Source organism: Ciona intestinalis, chromosome 12, assembly GCF_000224145.3.
Source record: "Ciona intestinalis chromosome 12, KH, whole genome shotgun sequence".
NCBI classification, from domain to species: Eukaryota; Metazoa; Chordata; class Ascidiacea; order Phlebobranchia; family Cionidae; genus Ciona; species Ciona intestinalis.
The window spans coordinates 155,422-178,069 of NC_020177.2; the positions used below are offsets into that span (position 1 = coordinate 155,422).

At 36.6% G+C, this 22,648-nt stretch overlaps 3 protein-coding genes across 3 annotated transcripts; all 3 read left to right on the forward strand.

Moving 5' to 3' along the window:
• Nucleotides 1-857: 857 nt before the first annotated feature.
• On the forward strand, nucleotides 858-7,976 carry LOC100178575 (mothers against decapentaplegic homolog 3). Its single transcript, XM_026837198.1, has 9 exons — nucleotides 858-1,085; nucleotides 1,577-1,726; nucleotides 2,708-2,836; nucleotides 3,144-3,291; nucleotides 3,708-3,833; nucleotides 4,903-5,016; nucleotides 5,377-5,520; nucleotides 5,932-6,092; nucleotides 6,436-7,976. Exons 1-9 carry the CDS (start codon nucleotides 1,017-1,019, stop codon nucleotides 6,673-6,675), a joined length of 1,281 nt encoding a protein of 426 aa, XP_026692999.1. The 5' UTR covers nucleotides 858-1,016; the 3' UTR covers nucleotides 6,676-7,976.
• A 1,224-nt stretch (nucleotides 7,977-9,200) lies between these two features.
• On the forward strand, nucleotides 9,201-16,396 carry LOC100180173 (sphingomyelin synthase-related protein 1). The gene is made up of 9 exons (XM_002127004.3): nucleotides 9,201-9,389; nucleotides 10,145-10,256; nucleotides 10,783-10,970; nucleotides 12,086-12,300; nucleotides 12,614-12,726; nucleotides 12,963-13,115; nucleotides 13,965-14,067; nucleotides 15,102-15,192; nucleotides 15,604-16,396. Exons 1-9 carry the CDS (start codon nucleotides 9,258-9,260, stop codon nucleotides 15,730-15,732), a joined length of 1,236 nt encoding a protein of 411 aa, XP_002127040.1. The 5' UTR covers nucleotides 9,201-9,257; the 3' UTR covers nucleotides 15,733-16,396.
• Nucleotides 16,397-17,999: 1,603 nt separating this feature from the next.
• On the forward strand, nucleotides 18,000-22,436 carry LOC100182515 (sphingomyelin synthase-related 1-like). Its single transcript, XM_009862071.3, has 8 exons — nucleotides 18,000-18,166; nucleotides 19,253-19,467; nucleotides 19,805-19,917; nucleotides 20,269-20,421; nucleotides 20,777-20,873; nucleotides 21,414-21,498; nucleotides 21,890-21,984; nucleotides 22,269-22,436. Exons 1-8 carry the CDS (start codon nucleotides 18,125-18,127, stop codon nucleotides 22,291-22,293), a joined length of 825 nt encoding a protein of 274 aa, XP_009860373.1. The 5' UTR covers nucleotides 18,000-18,124; the 3' UTR covers nucleotides 22,294-22,436.
• The last annotated feature ends 212 nt before the right edge of the window (nucleotides 22,437-22,648 follow it).

Consider the following 22,648-nt stretch of genomic DNA (forward strand, 5'->3'; position numbering starts at 1 on the left):
GCAACATAACTTGCATGGCAAATTAGGCTTCAATTTGCAACACAATTCCGCGGCCCTTTGAATGGCGGTGCCTCCTCTAGTGTTATATATTAGTATCTCTATGATAGCACTAGTAAATATATTATGTTTATGATGTGACGTCACTGAGTTATTTTCTCCCAACATTGTTTGAACATTTTGGGGAGTTTTTATAAAACTTATTAAATATTAATCGAGAAAATTTTGCATTTCTTTTCTTTACAAATATTTACCTTCATACGTAGTTACGTTACGTGTTTTATGCACACGCTATGGTTTGTTATGTATCTGGCGTCACAGCACATAGTTACAAATCTACACGCGTGTGTTCTTCTAATAATTTGTGAAGCAAATCATTTGTAAGTTACACCTATGGTATTTAGGTTGCCTGCAAAACAAACTGGATGTAATTTATAAATCGTTGTTAAATGAAGTTATGAAGTATATTCGTATTCAAGACGCGCAGTGTATATCAGACTGATGGCGTTTTTACGTTTAAACTTAAGTTAATACAGTAAGCACTGTTACTTAAATTGCTTGTATTTAGAATAATAGGTAGCGTATATATGTTATGTGAAAAAAATATTTGTAAATTATATAAACTGTTATTGTTTTATTGGAATTACTTACGATTTTTTTTTGTTCACAAGAAAAAGTGTTTTACTTTTTTCTTTTGTATAATTATTTTATCTAACAACAATTTACTTTCTAATAATTTTATGATTACCCTATTATGTTTTTGTCAATGTGGTTTCTACTAATTTGGTCTTATCTTATGCTAAAAAGCAAAGCATTCGATTCCATTTACACAATCATGCATTAGTTTGACAGTAATCAAGTAATGTATATAATAGGAAAATATAACAGTGTTTTGTATATACAGTTGTTACTACCACCACATAGGTGAAAACTGTTGTTTCATTTTCGAGTTGGTTTTAATGCCAGGCAAACGTTGGATATTGAATATCTATTGAAAACATCGAACATTGAAAGTAAATATGTTGCAATTCACTCCTCCAGTTGTTAAAGAACTCCTGGGGTGGAAGAGAGGGGAAATGTCAGCTCAGGTATTTTGTGGTTTCAATGATTTAGTTTGAAATGTAAAATATTGGGTAATAGTGAAGAATCCTCTGTGATTCATCGGGCAAAAGTTAGGAGTTGTATATTGGGTTTAACTGTTACGCGGCTACGCCTATTTAACTAATAAGTTGTGTAAACTTATTGAGTTTTGTATTTCTATGTCAGAGACTGTCATTTGACGTCGCTTCAAGGTTTTTCAATATTTTTCTTAACTTTGTTATTTACTTACTAGGTTTGCTTATACTTACTAACAATTCAATATGTAGTGAGTACAACTAATTTGTTGTTAATTTCCATTTGTGGTTTATTTGATTTTTTTATAGTAAAGGAAAAGTACTCTGTATTGTACGTTGTACAAATTATTTATGTCGTTTAAGCGGACAATTGTCTGTGTCATGTTTACAGAACTTTCATTGATATTTAAGTTTTCCCAACATATACTATTCACTGCATACTTACAACCCCACATTAACCACAGGATGAAAAGTTTGCTGAGAAAGCAATCAAAAGTTTGGTAAAAAAGCTCAAGAAAAGTGGGGGGTTGGAGGATCTGAAGAAGGCTGTGACGAAGCAATCAATCGATACAAAGTGTGTGAAGATACCTCGGTCACTAGATGGCAGGCTGCAGGTGGGTGATATTGTGTACCACATTGAATGCTTTGCGTGGTTGCTGTGAAATATCCGGTCTTGTGGTACAAACATAGAATTGTTATACTGCATAATATTAATTTATAAACACTGCAGGGGTGTGTTTATGATTGTCGTAATTATGTTAAAAATTTCATTCATTTGTCATTGAACTAGCAGATTTAGATGTAAATCTAATGTTTGGCCTTATATTACGTTTATTTTTTATACAGATTTATTTGTTTTATTATTATAATTTAAGGATGTAAGTTGAAATCAAATTATTCCTTGTGTTAATAAATGCAAAGACTGTTTAAATTTTTATTATTTTAGTTGTGACTTGTGTCTGGTTTAAAATAGATACAATAATGTTAATGACTGGTTTACTTTTAATAAAAATACGTCTCATGTTCCGTGAGTTTACTCATCCATGTGAGTTGGTTCATGTTATGATTTAATAAAACATGAGGTATAACAATACAACTAATTAACTAAAGTCTGGTCTGTTTTACTTTCTTTGCTTAGTTTGCTGTAAATTGCTTCTTATATATTAACTGGTGTTTGGACAACACTTGTTAACCGTTTGCTAATACGAGAAGACCAAATAAGCGGTACCACCTTTCACAGATATTCAAACCATATAAAAAAGGGGGTTTTCCAACTTTTAATGCTCACAACATACTTTGATGGTATAGATCTATTTGCAGCAAACTGAGTTATTAAACAATTTATATTACTTTTATTATAATATAGTTTTTATTATAATATAAATTGAAATGCTTGCGAGTTAACAAACATTTAAAACTGTTACAGCAGGGGGGTGGCAGTTCATATCTTCATATTTTCTAAACCGGCTTTTAATCCTTATTATATCATTAACATTACCGTATATGAACTTATATATTCATAAATATACATCACATACAGTATACAAGTATTTAACAACCACCACCACCCATATAACCCCCCCCCCACCATGCAGGTTTCCCACAAGAAGTCCCTCCCCCATGTTTTATACTGTAGGTTGTGGAGGTGGCCGGACCTGAGGAACCATCATGAGTTACGACCGGTGGAGAAATGTGAATATGCTTTCCAACTAAAGAGAGATGAGGTGTTTATGTTGGGCTATATATGGGCATTGGTATAGACATAACGTTAGGTGTTTCAGGTGAAACTTCACCCAAACTTTTGTAACATGAATGACATTGTAAGATATTTATAGAATTCTAGTTTTAAGGTAAAACTGCTTTTACCTTGCTGTTAGGTGTCTATACAAACAAATAGAGCCAGAGTAGACCACAACGATAGCTTTTCTATGGTAAAATAACACATTTATATATATGCCCATAGTATAGTATGTAATATACCAATGTCCTTAGATAGTCATACTTACCAGTTACCCCCACCCATGTACCCAGGTATGCGTGAACCCGTACCATTACACGCGTGTAGAAACACCCGCCCTTCCCCCAATATTGGTCCCACGGCAAACGGAACCAATACCTGCCGAGTTCCCACCATTGGATGATTGGTCTATTGTTCCTGAGAATGCTACTTTTGAACCAAGTGAGTTAATGAGGTGTTTTATCTATTCTATATGGGCGAGGTCCTACAGTGAGGCATGCCATGGGGTCTGGGGTTTAGACCAGAGTTGCCCATTATTCCAACATTGTATATGCACATTCTATTCTATATGAGTGAGGTCGTACAGTGAGGCATGCCATGGGGTCTGGGGTTTAGACCAGAGTTGTCCATTACCACAAATTCACCCATGCATAATGTTTGAGACCAACTGTATCCAAAACTTCATTATTTGTTTAAGTTTGAAAGTTGTAAATATTAGTTTCGTTAATATCAAAGTTATTTGTACGCTACTCAATCATGATGTTGCCTTCTTTGAAATCAACCATATGGGGTTAAGTTCCACGCAGTCACCCAACAATGTCTTCCATGCAGATAATAAAATACCCTCCTCCCTACAGGTATGCAACCATCAGGTAACTTCACGATACCAGAGAGCCCACCACCAGGCTACATGAGCGAGGATAGCGAGTTCAGTGAATCGGGTTCCAACTTATCAAGTCCCGGCCCTCCAACTACATTCTCAGGTGTGTAGTAACCTTATGATCACTAAATCAATGCTCCTAGCATGTAGACTATTTATATAAATGTAGGGGGTGTAGTGATCTAATGGGAATTCCAGAGTAGGCTTGCCCACCCTGCTACCCCAGCTTTGCCTCCCACCCCCACCCATGAATTCATGAAATATTTATATTTAGCACTTCTCCAATATACAAATACTACAACATTGTTCCACGTGTGTCTTTAATGTTAATACTTTCAATACATGGCCCACTGTGCAGTATTGGCTTGTATTATTGGCATTCGTTGATCCTAAAACTTTCAAAAACAAACTAAAAACATAAACACAAATGCAAACAAAATCTACACATTATAGTAGCTTCATTGGCATTTAACACGAGACACAAATTACAAACAAAGTAAATACATCCACACAGCTACACAGCTACCAGAGACATGGTATTTAGTGCAAGCAATAAAAACTTGTTTAGAAGTCAATTGCGGTGTTAAAATATATTTTATGTTTGTTTATTATAGATAAAGTGGTTTATGATGTCATGATACAGTTTTAAAAAGCAAAACAACCACGTAAATAACCTTGTTATCTATTGTCTGCATCACATTTTGCTAAAGCTTGAAAACGAAACAGTTTGCTTGCACCCATCATTATGTTATTTGTTGTCACAAACAAAGTTAGAGGGTACTGGGTTCGATGCTTGACGCTGATACAAAAACTGATTGGTGTATTTTTGTGGGGCACCTTTAACAGACAATTGCTCCAACCCAGTGATCACTAATTGGTTTTTATCAGCCATACAAAAAAAACCATCACCCACAAAGTTGCATAAGTAGTAATTCATAAGCTGGCACGTGGTGTATGAATCAGAAAATCCTGCGTTATAACTTATAACGACCGCCGCTACCCCGCCATGCAAGGATAAATAAGTTACATTAATTCATTCATAGACACCTAACAGCAGGATAAAGTTGTTTAACTAACACGTCACCCCAGGTGCTTAACATTACACTTATGCCACTGAGTTAAAGCATCCATGCTTTTACATGAATATATTGTTAATAATGATGATCCCATAGATGGAACAACGAGCGCTTCCCCCTCCTCAGGCAGCGATGATGTTCAATCTGTTGCGTATCATGAACCCCCACATTGGTGTTCCATATCTTACTATGAACTTAATCAAAGAATAGGTGAGTGTGTTTGTGTTAATACTTATATTCACAGCATTCTATGTCGGTGAGGTCATTGTCAAATCCTGGGGTTTAGACCAGATTTGGCACAATATCCCAAGCACATGTGAATGTTATATAACAGCATCTTACCTTTGGGGAAGCGACAGGCTTCAACATCTGGTGTTCATGTGTTAGCAACCGGGGTGTTGGGGCCAACTCTGACTTATACTTAAAGTAACATACATGGTAGCTTCGGATTTTTCATTCCACAAAGTTACATGCGTGGTAACTTGTAAGCGGGCACAACGTATATGAAACACCGTGTTATAACGATTGTCGAGGATAAATAAGTTACACACATTCCACCCACCCCACCAGGTGAGCCCTTCCACGCCACTCAATCCTCGCTTACCGTCGACGGATTCACCGATCCTTCAAACTCGGAGAGGTTTTGTCTCGGACTTCTTTCCAACATCAACCGAACACAGCATGTTGAGATAACTAGGAGACACGTGGGGAAAGGTAGGTGTTGTTGTGCATGCTTGGTGTTTATGCAAGTAATTTTAAGCAAGTAACATTGAGTTTTAAAGTTTAGATAAATATATGTTTCGTATCAGTGGTTCGTCGCTTGTGTTGAAACCACTGATACAAGACGTCGAAAAAAAAAGTCGCTTGCGTCGAAATGCAGGAATTGTTACTAATAACATGAGTCAAGTGAATTTTGTATTTCATTCATGGCCGGTGCTGTACGTATGTATCTTTGGGGGGCAAGTCACTAAACAGACATTATTCCAACCCAGTGGTCACTGTCGAGTTGTAACCCTGGGTGTTGGGTGCGCCTTTTACACTTTATTTATTTAATTTTGTTATCATAGTTTAGATTATGTTTCATTTCCCTAAAACACAACAAACCAAGTATCCTTCCTTCCACAGGCGTTCGTTTATATTACATCGCTGGTGAAGTATTCGCTGAGTGTTTGAGTGACAGCGCGATATTCGTGCAGAGTCCGAACTGTAACCAGCGATACGGATGGCACCCAGCTACTGTTGTTAAGATACCACCTGGATGTCACCTTAAAATATTCAATAACCAGGTTAGTTGGTTGGTTGGAATGTTAATGCTATGTTGTAAGGTTCTATAAAGGTGAGGTCTACCAGAGTTGGCTGATTACCTCAAATTAAATATGTATATATGGGTAAGCTCTTCAGTGAGGCACACCTGAGACCTGGAATGTAGGTCTATTACTCCAACACCCAGGGTGCTACCATCTAGACCCCACTGAGGCAAGTTATAGACGCATAATAATAGAGATTCTATTCTATAAGAGTGAGGTTGATGGTGAGGCACACCTGACACCTGGTGTATATCCAATGTTTGCCTATTTCCCCAACTTAAGTATTATTGAAGAAAAATGTTTAATAATCTTTTTGTTGCAGGAATTTGCGGCTCTTTTGTCCCAATCAGTAAACCAGGGATTTGAGGCAGTTTACCAACTAACTAGGATGTGCACGATTCGTATGAGTTTTGTTAAAGGTTGGGGAGCTGAGTACCGAAGACAACATGTCACTTCCACCCCATGTTGGATAGAAATGCATCTGAATGGTCCACTGCAGTGGTTGGACAAAGTGTTGCAGCAGATGGGAGCTCCACATATACCATGTTCCAGCATGTCTTGATGATGGAACTTGTACATAAGCATGTCTTGCACCAGGATTGGTAAAAACTTCATATTTGAATATTTCACTTTGTAAATATCGTTGCACTACTTGTCATATATCCATCATGCCAATTATGTTTTACCACCAGCCAAAAGTATTAGGGTTTAATGAGAATGTTTAAAAGCATATCGTTGAAGTTTTTATGATATTTTAACACATGATATTAGAACACGGGTTCTTATACTTTAACACACAACCATTTTAACAATGTCACAAAACCCACATTTCGCTCAGGAAAACATGTTTAGTCCAAACTTATATGACAGTTTATCATCTTTCCTTATGAACCATCCGATGGAGAAACACCTCCAAGCATAAGAACCTATGTTCTACAAAATATGTTGTTAATATTATGGCCCTGTTTCAATGCAAACAACAAACCGTATATTCATCTCAAATTGTTCTTTATTTTAAACATGGTTTAGAACCTTAATCCATCTTTAGTGAAATGAAGACAATTGTGTTATAAATACCTACGGAATGTTATGTTGTATGGAAACTGACCAGAAATCCCAAGTTTTATTCATCGATAATTACTTCTGTCTTCTTTAACTAAAATATCAAGTGAAAATTTCTTTGTAGATTTTGTGTTTGTTCAACAACAAATAACGCTTGAACGCCAATCTACAAAACATTGCCCAACTATACACTTTACGTACGTTGTAATGTTACTGGCGAACTTAATTTAAAAGTTCCGATTTTAAATCCAATGTTTTTAATGCAGCATCAACAAGTAACTAATATTTTATTTTTACATCATTTTTATTGTTTTTACTTGTGAGCAAAACTAATGAAGCAATTTGTCAATCTGAGTACATTTATTCAAATTTATAGTACGTATGTGGTAAATCGTAAGTCACCCAGCCATGAAAGTTTCATTTATTACAATTGAATTTTTAGTACATATGTTTCAAACTATGTTTACTACTATTTTGAATTGAGCATAATATTTTTCAGCGATTTTTACAAATGAAATTTGACATAAATTTGTTAAAACCTATGTTTTGGCCGCAATGCGGGGACTTGAGTTTTATTAAATTTTAGTAAAATTTGACTTTTACCTGAATCCTATGAAATATTTGTTTTCATATCAAAGGTTGAACATCCAAGTAATTATGTTTGTGTTGAATGCAACCTTTGTTTCCATTGTTTCATATGGTTGACTCACATTGTTTATTGCACTATTAACACTACTGTACATAATTTCCTATTAACACGTCTTGCAAGTGCCTACAATAAATCATCTTTTTTATTTTAAATTTATGTTTTGTGTATTTGTGCATCTTATACACGTGGCAGCGGCAAAATGGTTACACTCTTATCAAGATCAGGGGGTATGGGTTCGAGGTTTGACGCTGCTACCATTGTGGGCATATATGTATCTTTGGGCAAGACATTTAACAACAATTGCTCCAACTTAGTCAACTTGTAAGCGGGCACGAGGTGTATGGAACAGAACACCTGTGTTATAACAACTGTCGTTGCCTCGCGATGCGAGGATAAATAAGTTACATACGTGGTAACTTGTAAGCGAGCACGAGGTGTATGAAACAGAACACTCGTGTTATAACAACTGTCGTTGCCTCGCGATGCGAGGATAAATAAGTTACATACGTTGTAACTTGTAAGCGGACACGAGGTGTATGAAACAGAACACCCGTGTTATAACGACTGTCATTGCCCTGCCATGCGAGATGTGGTAACTTGTAAGCGGGCACGAGGTGTATAAAACAGAACACTCGTGGTATAACGACTGTCATTGCCCCGCCATGCGAGGATAAATAAGTTACATACGTTGTAACTTGTAAGCTGGCACGAGGTGTATAAAACAGAACACCCGTGTAATAACGACTGTTGCTGCAACGCCACGCGAGGATAAATAAGTTACATACATGGTAACTTGTAAGCTGGCACGAGGTGTATAAAACAGAACACTCGTGGTATAACGACTGTCATTGCCCCGCCACGCGAGGATAAATAAGTTACATATGTGGTAACTTGTAAGCGGGCACGAGGTGTATAAAACAGAACACTCGTGGTATAACGACTGTTGTCCAACTACTCCTGATAAATCTTTTATAATGTAGATAAGTTTTTTCCCACAAACCGACATTCTAAAATCTCGCCCACGCTTTCGCTGCGCACGCTGTTCTTTGTCTACTGTGACGTCATTATCGCGGCGTCAGCTGTTTTGTTGATAATTTCGATTGTTTTGTAACTAAAGCTGCGGTGCAAAGGTCGCTACTGTAGTTCTGATTTGTTCTGAAAAATTGCCTGCAAGCAATAATATGAATAGATTAAGCTTATAAGGTTACAATACACGTAACATATATATATTAGTATATGCTTATTATTGCTTGTTGTCAGGTTTAAATGTGTTTAGTAAAAGTTAAAAAAGAACATTATTCGAAACTTGGTTCTATGTATTATAACGAAATGTAAATATTATGTCGTATTCTTATTTTGTAAACAATATTGTCTCCAAGTTTTAGGTGTTGTGGATACTAGGATAAACTTACGAATGAAATAAGTTAAGGGTCATGTATATTCACGAGTGGGGTTGCGAGGAAGTAAAAGTTTGGTTGAAATCTGAGGGTTTTGAAAAATATTCTGAGTTGCTTTGTGAGAAGCATGAGGTGGATGGAGACGTTTTGTTGTCGTTGACTGAAAAAGTAAGTTTCTGGTGGCCAGGCTACTATGGGTAATGAAGTATGTCTATTATCCAGTATAAAACATATAGTAGAGGCTGTGGTCTGTTGGTATAGGTGTCTTCCGTCTTGTTTTATAGATTTAAATCTCGGGTGACATTGTTAAAATGTAGTTAAACATAGGAAACCTCATTGATTAATGTGGTGAATGCAATATACTTTGGCTCTGCTTGTTTGTATAGACACCTAACAGCAGGGTAAAATCTGGGGTGACATTGTTAAAATACAGTTACACTCATAGTTGTCAAACATAGGGAACCTCATTGATTAATGTGGTGAATGCAATATACTTTGGCTCTGCTTGTTTGTTTGGACACCTAACAGCAGGGTAAAATCTAGGGTGACATTGTTAAAATACAGTTACACTCATAGTTGTCAAACATAGGGAACCTCATTGATTAATGTGGTGAATGCAATATACTTTGGCTCTGCTTGTTTGTATGGACACCTAACAGCAGGGTAAAATCTGTTTTAGGTGTAAAACTGGAGGCTAAAACATAATTATGATGTCACCCTTTGTTAAAAGAAGTTTTACCCTAACTGTTTTAACGACTTTTGTTTTGCTGCTAATTCTCTTCATTGTTTTGATTAATTTGATCTTCCCTATCGGTAATTGTAAAGATAATAGAAGTTCAATATATTAATGTTTGTAACACTTTTAATAAATTATATATATTTATGTGTACAACAAGTTTTATATATATATGTTTACACCACAGGATCTCCGGAATCCTCCTTTGCAATTCAAGAAGTTAAGCGACATAAAGAAATTGTGGCGATGTTTGAAACTTTTGCAACAAAAAAGTAAAATTGAGCGTCGTGTATTAAATGGTGGGTTTGTGATGTCATAATTCATACGTTATTGAAGAAAATAGTAATTTATTAACAGCCCAGCTGTTTGCGACAGCGGTTAGCGACTTAGCGTGTCTACCTTTAGCCCAGAAGATACAATGCTGTTATTGGGTTTGAGACACTTAAACATAAATGAAGTCGTCCGCCCTTTTAGATCGCACACCAAGAAATTGCCAAATTTGTTGCAATATTTTAAATATTTATATCAAGTAAATTAATGGTGAAGTAAGCACGTTTCAGAACAAACAAGTGGTTGTAACTACATGGTGCACGAGAGTATAACCTTCCCATGTTGTAACTCCAAGTTAAAGAAATAAATAAGAAGTTCTTTACATTTAATATCACAAACAAAGAATTCCCAACTATAGGAGTCGTAAACCTTCAAACACCAGGATGTAGTTGGCATGCCAACCGCTACTTGCCACATAGCGTTAAACTCCTGAGGTGCAAGGATAAATAAACTATTTTGATTTTTCTTGAATAAACAATATTGTTCCCCCCACAGGAGTGTCTCACCACAAGAGGAGCCAGATATACACAACAACCACCAACAACAACCATCATAGCGACGATGGTAGGGGTTCAAGTTACGACGAGACGGATCATTCTTCGTACATTGATAGCGACATAGAGGTCTCTATGAGGTCACGGGGCAAAGATGTCGCCTTCTTACCAGAACTCAATAAATTGTTTGTAAGTTTATGAGTTGTTATACGAGTATATATACCGTACATACTGTATAGGTTATATTCAACTTACAGTTTGTAAATTTCATTTTTTGTGGTTGTTTAACTTGTTATGCTGGCTGTTTTCTTGCTTGTGAAAACTCTTTTAGAATCTGAGATTGGTATTTTATAAAATGTTTTTTTTTTAAAGCAAATTTATTACGTTTTATTTTATAGTGGTTGTTAACTTGTTATATTAGATATTTCTTCCTTGTGGAAACTCCTTCAAAAAATGAGATTAGTATTTCATAAATTGTTTGTTTCTTACATTACATAAAGCTATAACGGGAACGTTTTAAAGATATGGCTGATTCTATGTAAATGTGGTTTGACTGTTTTATGAATTCCTTTGAAATTTATTTTTATATAAAGATTTAACTTAGGTAACTTTAAGACACTCAATTTTGTAAAGTGAAAGCATGGTGATTGGATTGGCTGTAAATCTGTTGTTTTATTATATGTGCTTCTGCTGATGCATCTTACTATTGTTAAGAATCTGATATAAGATGTCATTGTTTATTGTTATGAAAGTGAATATCCTCATATGAGGTGGTATACCGCAAGTGTTGCTATTATCAATGCAAAACATAAACAAACAAGTTACTGAATGTTGATATCAAGGCACTTTCATACAAAGTAAAATCTATACTTGATAATACTCATTCATTCACCCTGTAATTTTATATAATGAGTGTACATTTTTTACTTTTTTATCATTTTATTTAATATGGATGAGGTCTTACATCGTTATAGTAAGGTTCAAACCATAGTTTGTACATTACCCCAACCATGCATTTATAGCATCATTATTTAATGTTTATTAACAGCAATACAAAATGGCGAATTCTTGCCCAAAACATGAATATTTATCTGTTGATTTACTTCATAATTTATCATTATTTGTAAGAAATAACATTATGACATCATAATCAAATATTTCATCTTTATTGGCCGAGTTTTTGGGGTAATGGACCAACTGTGGCCTAAATCTCCTCACCCATACAGAATACAGAATAGAAATCATTGGATATTAAAATAAAAACCTAAACCTAGCGTTAAATAATAGACACACCATTTCACCAGGTGAGCTTTCTATACGCGACCTTTGTGTCGTGGGTCACCGCATACATGATGGTTCTCGTGCATGAGCGAGTACCCGACAAACAGAAGTACCCCCCTCTCCCCGACATTTTCCTCGATAACGTCCCGTTGATCCCGTACGCTTTCCAACTTGCCGAGTTATGCGGGCTCTCCCTTGCCATCGTGTGGCTGTTCATTCTGTTCTTCCATAAACACAGGTTCGTTGGCAAATGTAACTTGTTTATCCTCACATGGCAACAACAAAACCAACACGAGCATTCAGTTTTAACTTGTTTTAAATTTTGAAAAACTTTTCATATACAAGATTGTCTGGTTAACTTGCATAAGTTTAACCGAGAGGTCACCTATATTTATAATGTCAGTTTAGGTGTATGCCAAAACCAATATCAACTCACTATTCATTATGGTGTAAACCCCTATATTGGGCGTTGTGGCCCTTATCCCTCCACTGACTCATATCCCCCATTTACTAAAATCCATTTAACCCCGTAAATAACCCCCCCCCCACAGAATGATCCTTCTGCGTCGTTTCTTCAGCATCGCGAGCTCCGTTTTTCTCCTAAGGTCCGTCACCATCATTGTGACATCACTGTCGGTACCGGGGCAACATTTACAATGTTCAGGTTTGTGGGTTGTTTGGGATAGTTGGGTGGATTATGAATTTTCTTCCTAACCCTCATAAACCATGATGCTCTTACTGTGGTGTGATGTCATATTTGTCTAAATACCAAGGACCCATTTCCTTCACCCATGCAGAGTAAACTATGTGTATGCATGGTACATTCTGTAGTGTTTGATAATTGAATATTATATATAATTATTATCAATCAAACATCATGACATTTTATTCCATTCACAGCGATGTATCACTCAGCATGGCAGCGGTTCGTGCGCGCGACTGAAATTGTAGCTGGGTTCGGTATGACACTCACTGGTGTACATACTTGTGGTGATTATATGTTTAGTGGTCACACAGCGTACTTAACTTTGTTCAATCATCTTATTACTGAATGTAAGTTTGTGTTGGTTTATAATATATGTGTCAAACCATAGGAGCCAATTTATACGCTGCTGGATTGCAGGTCATGCAGGCCCACCTTAAGAATTTTGCATAAGTTGCAACTTTCATCAAGCCCTGGTTTCCTAATTGTAAAAGATATTTATTCCTATTATTTTCCTACGAAAATACAAAGCTATGTTTAGTCAATGTTTTATTGCCATTGGTTAAAACCTCCGGAATTTGATTAAAGTAACCCCACCGGTGGTTTACATTGGTGCCAAACTATATCATATTTCATCACTATTTTAGGTAAAATGCTCCTGACTGTACCTTGTTAAAATAGTTGTTTAGTTATAAACATAGGGGGAGGCAAGGATAGTTAGACACACAATCCTGTAAAACAAATCTTGTTGGTTGTAATGTTTACTGATTATTGTGGTGCAGAAAATTCCGGGTTGGTCTGCCCACCGTGTCCCCCAAGGTTTAATTATAGATTGTTGCATTCGTGGCAGAATATCTGGGTTTGTGTTGATGTGTCATTGTGACCAACAAACCTATGAATAATTATCATTATGACATCATAATACAACATTATATAAGATTTGCAATTACAATATTTTATTATAATATACAACAATGGCCAATTCTTATACACCACAGTTTATGATATTTTGCAACAGCTGTTATCGAGATTATAAATATAATAATCCTAATAAGTAAAAACAACATATGTAATATCCTGTATGTTTGTATCACGCAACTCGTGGCTTTTATTAATATTCACTTGCTGTCTTTGAATTCTATCATTGTGTTTTATTATTACGTAACAAAAAAATAATAGTGATTATTATTACATCACAGACACCCCAAGTAAATATTATCGTCTTCATACATTTTCCTGGGTTCTTAATTTGTTTGGAATATTCTTTGTGCTCGCTGCTCATGAACATTATTCCATTGACGTGTAAGTTGTAATGTTAATCTAAAACTATACATATATATGTTGTACAGTAGGGTGGGGAAAATGGGACACCTTTTCATTCTATTTTCTTGCTTCATTTGGTAGTAACAAAGAACATTCAAAGAATTATAAAACCGTATCCTCACGACTCCCATAGCCCGTGGTTAATTGTTTAAAACACGATCAGGATGTTTGGATATTATGTGTTTAAACTAAAGCCATAAATATATATATTATATATTTCAATTATTTAATCCCATTGCTTCAACTATAAGTGGTACCAGCATGGTACATTAGTTAGCGTCCTTGCATTCAACCAGAGGATATTGTGTTGATGTTCGTCGCTGCCACCATCGTGGGCGTGTGTGTCCTTGGGCAAGCTGCTTTATGGCAACTAGTGGTCACTTTTAATCACCTATAAAATTACATACATGATAACTCTTAAAGCAGGCAGTATGAACAAACAAAACACCCAGGTTATAACGACTGTTGTTGTCCGCAATGCGAGGATAAATAATTCACATACATGGTAACTCGTAAGCGGGCACGAGGTGTGTGGAACAGAACACCTGTGTTATAACAACTGTCGTTGCCCCGCCAAGCGAGGATAAATAAGTTACATACATGGTAACTCGTAAGCGGGCACGAGGTGTATGAAACAGAACATCCGTGTTATAACGGCTGCCATTGGCCCGCCATGCGAGGATAAATAAGTTACATACATGGTAACTCGTAAGCGGGCACGAGGTGTATGAAACAAAACATCCGTGTTATAACGGCTGCCATTGGCCCGCCATGCGAGGATAAATAAGTTACATACATGGTAACTCGTAAGCGGGCACGAGGTGTATGAAACAGAACATCCGTGTTATAACGGCTGCCATTGGCCCGCCATGCGAGGATAAATAAGTTACATACATGGTAACTCGTAAGCGGGCACGAGGTGTATGAAACAGAACATCCGTGTTATAACGAATGGCTTTGCGTTGCAATCATTTATTCAAACATGACAACCACATATGTTCAATACTTTGCAGAGTGATTGCATTCTACATAACATCGAGAATATTCTTATATTACCACATGCTCGCCAACACAAGGTGTTATTGGTACAGCAAACGTGTAAAGGTAATCTATATGTAGTTACATAGTTATGTATTGGTAACCATGCATAAGCAGCTGGGGTTAAACTGCTTATAATTAGTTATGCAGATATGTTGGGTCATTGCATGGGTTCTGTTTTAAACAAATATTGTTTTGCTGCGTATTCCCTTCTCTTCGTGTTTAAATTAATCTTACCCTACGAAATAAAATAGCTGCGATAATTTCTGGGAATCTGGCCCTGATCTGGTGCTCATGAAGTTGGACGATGCTCGTAATAAAATAAGTCGGGATCAAGTTCTATGTAATATGTAAAAAGCAAAATCAAATCAAACAATGGTTTACTACAAGAGATATATATTTCCCCTAAAATGACATCATCAGTCTCTCTTTTAAATGAAACAGAAAAAAAGCTTTTATAATAACTGATATTTTCAGATTTGGTTTCCATTGCTTTCATACTTTGAATGCAACGTACCCGGGAAGATTCCTAATGAATATTGTTGGCCTGTTACAAGGTCGGATGTTAAAAGGTGGATTCAACCTTTGTATAAAAAGAACAAGTGAAACAACCATGGTGTAATTACATGCATTGATTTAGATTAATTTCGAAGAATTTTCTTCGATATTGGTAACTGCTGTTTAAATAGTACAACAGGCTTAAGTAAGACTTTGAATTGTGATGATATTTCACAGGTTGCGGCCTACACATGTTTTGTACGAGTTTTTGACCTATTTTAGTAAAAACTGTTTGATTGCGTAATACTCAAAATTGTGGGTGTTTGTATATAATATGATTTTCTGTTAACTCTGCCACCAGGCAAAATGCAAAAGAATCTTTTTCAGTTCATCTGGTACAAAAGCATTAATTTTATCTCAATGCGAAACTTTTATTTAGTAAGATCTATCAGGAAACATGACGCTAAGTATTAAATATCACTAAAATAAATATCAATATAAAGTTTATACCAAATGAGGCGAAAAACTATTGCATTTTATAACACGTTGTAATTACAGTTAAAACTACAGTATAAGACCAAGCATATGTTTTGTAACTTAGTGGAAAGAAACCGCTTATTTTTAATTTTTATTTGCCTTATATTCATTGAGATTGTCTGTGTTAAAAGATTGTTCTGTAAATTGCAACAAATAAGAAAAGGTCGTGTTAAAACACAAACAGCATACCAAACATTTGGATAAAGAGCAAACAATATACCACCATGTTAATTGATTATTTGCAATGTTTCACTTTTCCTTTAAAACCATTACACTGCTTATGCTTTACACTAAACATGGCAACACTGTAAATTGATAATGTCCTATTTGTCATCACATGGTTTCTACATTACAGGGAAAAATATAATATTAAATTTGTTTTCAGTATAATGCTTGTAATTTAATTCAGTGTTAAGTGATTATGTTTTGTGTTTGCAATAAATGTAAGGATAAACTCGTTTGTTGCTATTGTGGTTGAACGACTTGCATGCAGACCAGAGAATACGAGGTTCAAGACCCGACACTGCCACCATTATGGGCGTGTGCCCGTAGGCAATATATTCCTCGGGAGTTTTCAGTTACAGAAAAACAACCACTCACTAAGTCACATACGTGGTAACCGTAAGCAGGCATAATGTGTATTAAACAGAACACCCGTGTTATAACGACTGTCGTTGCCGTAACATGCGACCAACGATATCCTTTTAACCTCCCGGTATTAAAATCTATATATGAGCTCAAAAAAACACACGGGTGAGACGCAATGATGTGATCTACATAGCGGAGTAGTTCTGCTTTAATCCATTAACCTCGCGATGTTTCGTTTGTTCGGTATAAAGCCTATTGTTTGATCACGTGTTCAAGTGTGGGAGTGGATCAAGACGGATGTGACGTCATAGAATAGCATTGTGTAGAGATCATAACCGATGCATCTCAGCAGAGGAAATTATTGTTTCATCAGGATAGTGATGTCATATACGAGATATGGTGGGGTGGGGTAAGATGGGACATGTTATGGTTCTCATTGTTCGTCCCATTTAGTAGCAAATTAAGGATGGTTAAAGAATTACAAAATGTATTCTCTAAGCTTTAAAGCATTCTTAATTGTTAAAAGTTCGATCAGGAAATATGGGATTTCGACGTAACCATCTTACCCCATTGTTCTGTATTATACGCAGCCAAGCAGGTTAAAGATAATGTGACGTCAGAAGGAAATAAATAAACTGTTAAAAGGCAGAGAAAGAGTACAGGAGATACCCAACGGGGATACATATAAGCGAAATTTTAAAATAAAAATGCTAATAATATATTACAGCCAATCAAATCGCTTTGTTACACTTCGGTGACAAATGTACTTCTCCTTACCCAACCCCCAACCCCCAACCCTCAACCCTCACCGTTACAAGATGTTTGGTTGGTTATAAACGAGGAGGCTTCGTTACTGTTTGTATTGCCATATTGCCAAGGAGCTCTGAAACCTTTTATGGTCATAGCAAACTTAATTGTTCTGTCGTCGACCAATTTTGTTTAAAACTTTGTGGTAGGATGGATAGCACCAGCACATAATATTCCATATTACTTGATCATGTTTTAAACAAATAACAACGCTCTTTTAGAGTCGTAAGAATACAAATATATAATTCTTTAAATATCCTTTGTTTTCTACTAACAATGAAAACGAAACATGTCCCATCTTACCCCACCCTGGTTTTGGTTCGAACACAATGATATATACTTTGTCATTTGAAATATCCGCCGCGTAATACGTCATTTAAACAACCGATTCGTATTACGTCTAATATAAAACCAACGCGGAAGGAAACTGTATTTTCTCACGCAGCATAATATACGCGGTACTCAGTATTAAATTCTAAATTCTGTATACCAGCAGTAGGTATATCGCATATTTATACCGTATACACGATAAACAGGTATATTAGTTTGTGGTGTTGCCAAGGCCAAAATGACGGACGTTTTGTTTAAGAAGCAATTAAAGCTTGTTGTTGTAAGTATTTCGTGTCTAGTATTGTTAATGTAATAGTGTGTATCGGAGTTCGTTATATTTTATTTGACGCCCATGTTGTAACTCGACAATGAGCATGAGGTGTATGAATACACCATGTGTGTCTGGTGCATAAGAAGACACCCATGTTATAACTGAGGTGTATGAATACACCATGTGTGTCTGGTGTATAAGAAGGCACCCATGTTGTAACTTGACAGTGAGCATGAGGTGTATGAATACACCATGTGTGTCTGGTGTATAAGAAGGCACCCATGTTGTAACTCGACAGTGAGCATGAGGTGTATGAATACACCATGTGTGTCTGGTGTATAAGAAGACACCCATGTTATAACTCAACAGTGAGCATGAGGTGTATGAATACACCATGTGTGTCTGGTGTATAAGCAGACACCCATGTTATAACTTGACAGTGAGCATGGGGTGTATGAATACACCATGTGTGTCTGGTGTATAAGAAGACACCCATGTTATAACTTGACAGTGAGCATGAGGTGTATGAATTCACCATGTGTGTCTGGTGTATAAGAAGACACCCATGTTATAACTCCACAGTGAGCATGAGGTGTATGAATACACCATGTGTCTGGTGTATAAGAAGACACCCATGTTATAACTTGACAATGAGCATGAGGTGTATGAATACACCATATGTGTCTGGTGTATAAGAAGACATCCATGTTATAACTCCACAGTGAGCATGAGGTGTATGAATACACCATGTGTCTGGTGTATAAGAAGACACCCATGTTATAACTTGACAGTGAGCATGAGGTGTATGAATACACCATGTGTGTCTGGTGTATAAGAAGACACCCATGTTATAACTTGACAGTGAGCATGAGGTGTATGAATACACCATATGTGTCTGGTGTATAAGAAGACACCCATGTTATAACTTGACAGTGAACATTAGGTGTATGAATACACCATATGTGTCTGGTGTATAAGAAGACACCCATGTTATAACTTGACAGTGAGCATGAGGTGTATGAATACACCATGTGTGTCTGGTGTATAAGAAGACATCCATGTTATAACTTGACAGTGAGCATGAGCTACATACAGGCAGCAGCATTACTCCAACTATCAATCGAGTTAATGGCCGCATATTGTGCCATGGTGACATCTGATTGGACACCTGATCGGAAGCACCACCCTCCCCTACCTGACATCATACTTGGTAACGTCACACGACGTAAATGGGGAATGCAGCTGGCAGAATACGTCATAGTTACCACCATTGTCGTAAACTTAGTGAATGTTGCCATGAAACGAAACGGGTAAGATGCAGTGGAAGAGGACTTTGCCTATACAGTTATATTATACCGGTGCCGTCGTACAGTGGTCAGCGCGCCTGGTTATATGGTATATAGGGTACGGGTTTAAAGCTTGACCCTGGTATCATTGTGGGCGTGTGTGTGCCATCGGGCAATACATCCACAAAGTTACATACGTGGTAACTTGTAAGTGGGCACGAGGTGTATGAAACAGAACACCCGTGTTATAACAACTGTTGTTGGCCCGCCATGCGAGGATAAATATTAATTCATGTTCGTTTTTGTATGGTTGAGGGTCCCCCACTTGGACACCCCCTATATGAAGACTAATTATTTGCAGACTTGTAATTCTCCGCCGAGGATTCTACCTTTGCGCCATCGCAGTGCTTTACAAAGCACCCCTAATGCTTTCAACTAATCTTCCTGTCTCCGCAACAGATATGAACTGTCCACGTAAGTTGCAAATTATCATTTAGTAGGGCGGGGTAAATGGGACACCTTTTCATTCTAGTTCCTAGTTCCATTTGGTAGTACACAAAGAACATTCAATTATAAAACCGTATTCTCACGTCTTCTATAGACCGTTGTTAATTGTTTAAAACACGATCAAGGTACTTGGGTAATATGTGCTAAAGGTGTCCTGTCTTCCCCCACTCTACTAAATAAATGTACTGCAGTGTAGCTCACATAAATACACCTAGCGGCTTGATATTTTTTTTTCTTTTTTTAATGGGCTCTTACATTGTCCTATGACCCCACTCATATAGAACTTACTAAACATAAAACAAAACATCACATCCCCAGCTCCAATGTTGACTTTAACACGTCGTGTCGCACCTGCAGTCCGCTACCTTATTGGAGGCGGCATGACCATCAATTCTGTTCATTGTTGTGGGGATTATATATTTAGTGGCCATGTAGCGCACATATCAATGCTTATGCTGGTACTCATACACAGTAAGTAGCCTATACATAAATGTTGGTAACTTGTTTATCCTCGCATGGCGGAGCAACAAAAGTCGTTATAACTCGGGTGTTCTGTTTCAAACACCTCGTGTAAGCTTACGAGTTACCACGTATTTATCTTTAATGTTAAGTATTTCAGTTTCCTGGACGCAACGGAAAGGACAAAATATAAGGTTCAAATTTCTGTGGATAGCGACCGCGCTTTTTACCCGCTTAGTTTCTTATATTTACCCGTAAGCGTGCTCTATAACGATTGTCGTTATGTCGTTACTTCCTTCATTAGTAATTAAAGTTGTGTTATACTTTTACAACATCGAATGTATCTTATTTAAACTTTATATTCCAGACACTCGAAACCGACTGATTCCATTCGTTTCAATATTTGTATCTTTTGTTGGATATCTGGCAATCCTATTAGCGCATGAACATTACACAGTGGATGTGTGAGTACAATTTGTATCTCATAAAAAACTGTCATTTATTTCCTTAACAACTGCTGCGTTGCTGCTAACTTCCTTCTCATCGTTGTTATTATTCTCGCAGCTTTAAACGAAGAGTTAAAATAATCAATGTTTTGTAACGCATGACCACTCAATTCAGAAACCAAGCCAATTCAATTTATTGCAATTCTAGGTAAAATGTCTCGAAACTACCGGAACAGTAACTTAAAATATTTATCAAGCTTCTGGAACATTGTTCCGGTGAATTACGGTTTTGATACGGTAGGGTGGGGAAAGATGGGACACCTTCTTACTTTATTTTCTCGTCCCATCGAGTAGTGAACAAAGAACATTCAAAGAATTATAAAACTATATTACAACGACTTTAGAATGTTTGGATAATTTGTGCTAAAAGTGTCCCATCTTCCCCCACCCTACTATATAATGCGGTTAATCATATATAGTATAACATAACATCCGAATGAAACGCCGTCATAACCTAACTATGGATGTTATTACAATAAACTTGAATTGTATTCACAGCCTTCTCGCCCTGCTTGTGACGTCACAAACCTATTTCGCGTTCCACGTCATGAACAAGATTGATAATCCTCCGTTAATGAGAAAGGTGGGTACAGTGTACGTATTGAAGGAATGTAACTTATTTATCCTCGCATGATGGGGCAATGACAGTCGTTATAACACGGGTGTTCTGTTTCATACACCTCGTGCCCGCTTACGAGTTACCACGTATGTAACTTAGTGGTGATTGTTTTCTGTATATGGTTTACAATTTAGACGAAAAACGTTTCCGAGCCTCGCACCCAAACCTCGTGACTAGAAGCATACGCGCTAACCACACCAGTTATATATGTGCAAACCTATACTGTTCACGACTACCACAGACCGTTGTTATTTGTTTGAAACACGATCGGGATATTTGGATATTATGTTCTAAATGTGCCCCATCTTTCCCCACCCTACTATATGTGTACAAACCCAATGTTCATCTACCCCAGATTTTGTTTCCTTTCTACGATTACTTTGAAGGCGACAAGTCAATCAACGATGAACTCGATCAAAGTTTATTCGAGTTGGTTAAATTCAAACTAAGGTAAGATGGTTCAATATGGTGTATTGTTGCCAACAGATACAATAGTGGATGTATGTTGTAAAAGAGGGTAATTTGTTTCCCACACAGTTGTAAACAAAGAATGTTTCAAGAATTCAATATTATCATCCTCGAACAGAGCGTAGTTAATTGTTAAAAACAAGATTCGATAGTATATTATATGATATCATGTGCTAACGGTATCCATCTTACCTCACGGTAATATATATTCTACTATCTTACACCAGAATACCGACTATAGTGACGTAACTATACTTATTATTCAGGTCCCACAAGAAAATAACCTGCTGATGACGTCATTACGCGATTCAAAATTTAAAGAGCTCGTATTGTTTCTGGAATTTAACGTTTGTGACGTAACACCCATACCACAATGGAGAGATTGTTCATATAATGATTGTGATGTAATAAACGAATCAGACTGTAATGTGAAACAAGGCAATATAATCTATGTGTAGCTGATATCATCTATTTTAACGCACGCTTCGCAAGAATTTGAATTTTTTTATTATTACGTCATAGTTATAAACAAAAAGTAGGTTTGCGCCAAAAAATTAGAAACATAGTTTTCTATGACTTTGATCACAACAGGGGATTCTCCATCAGTAAGATGATCTTCTTGTAGCGTACGTAGCAACGAGCGTTA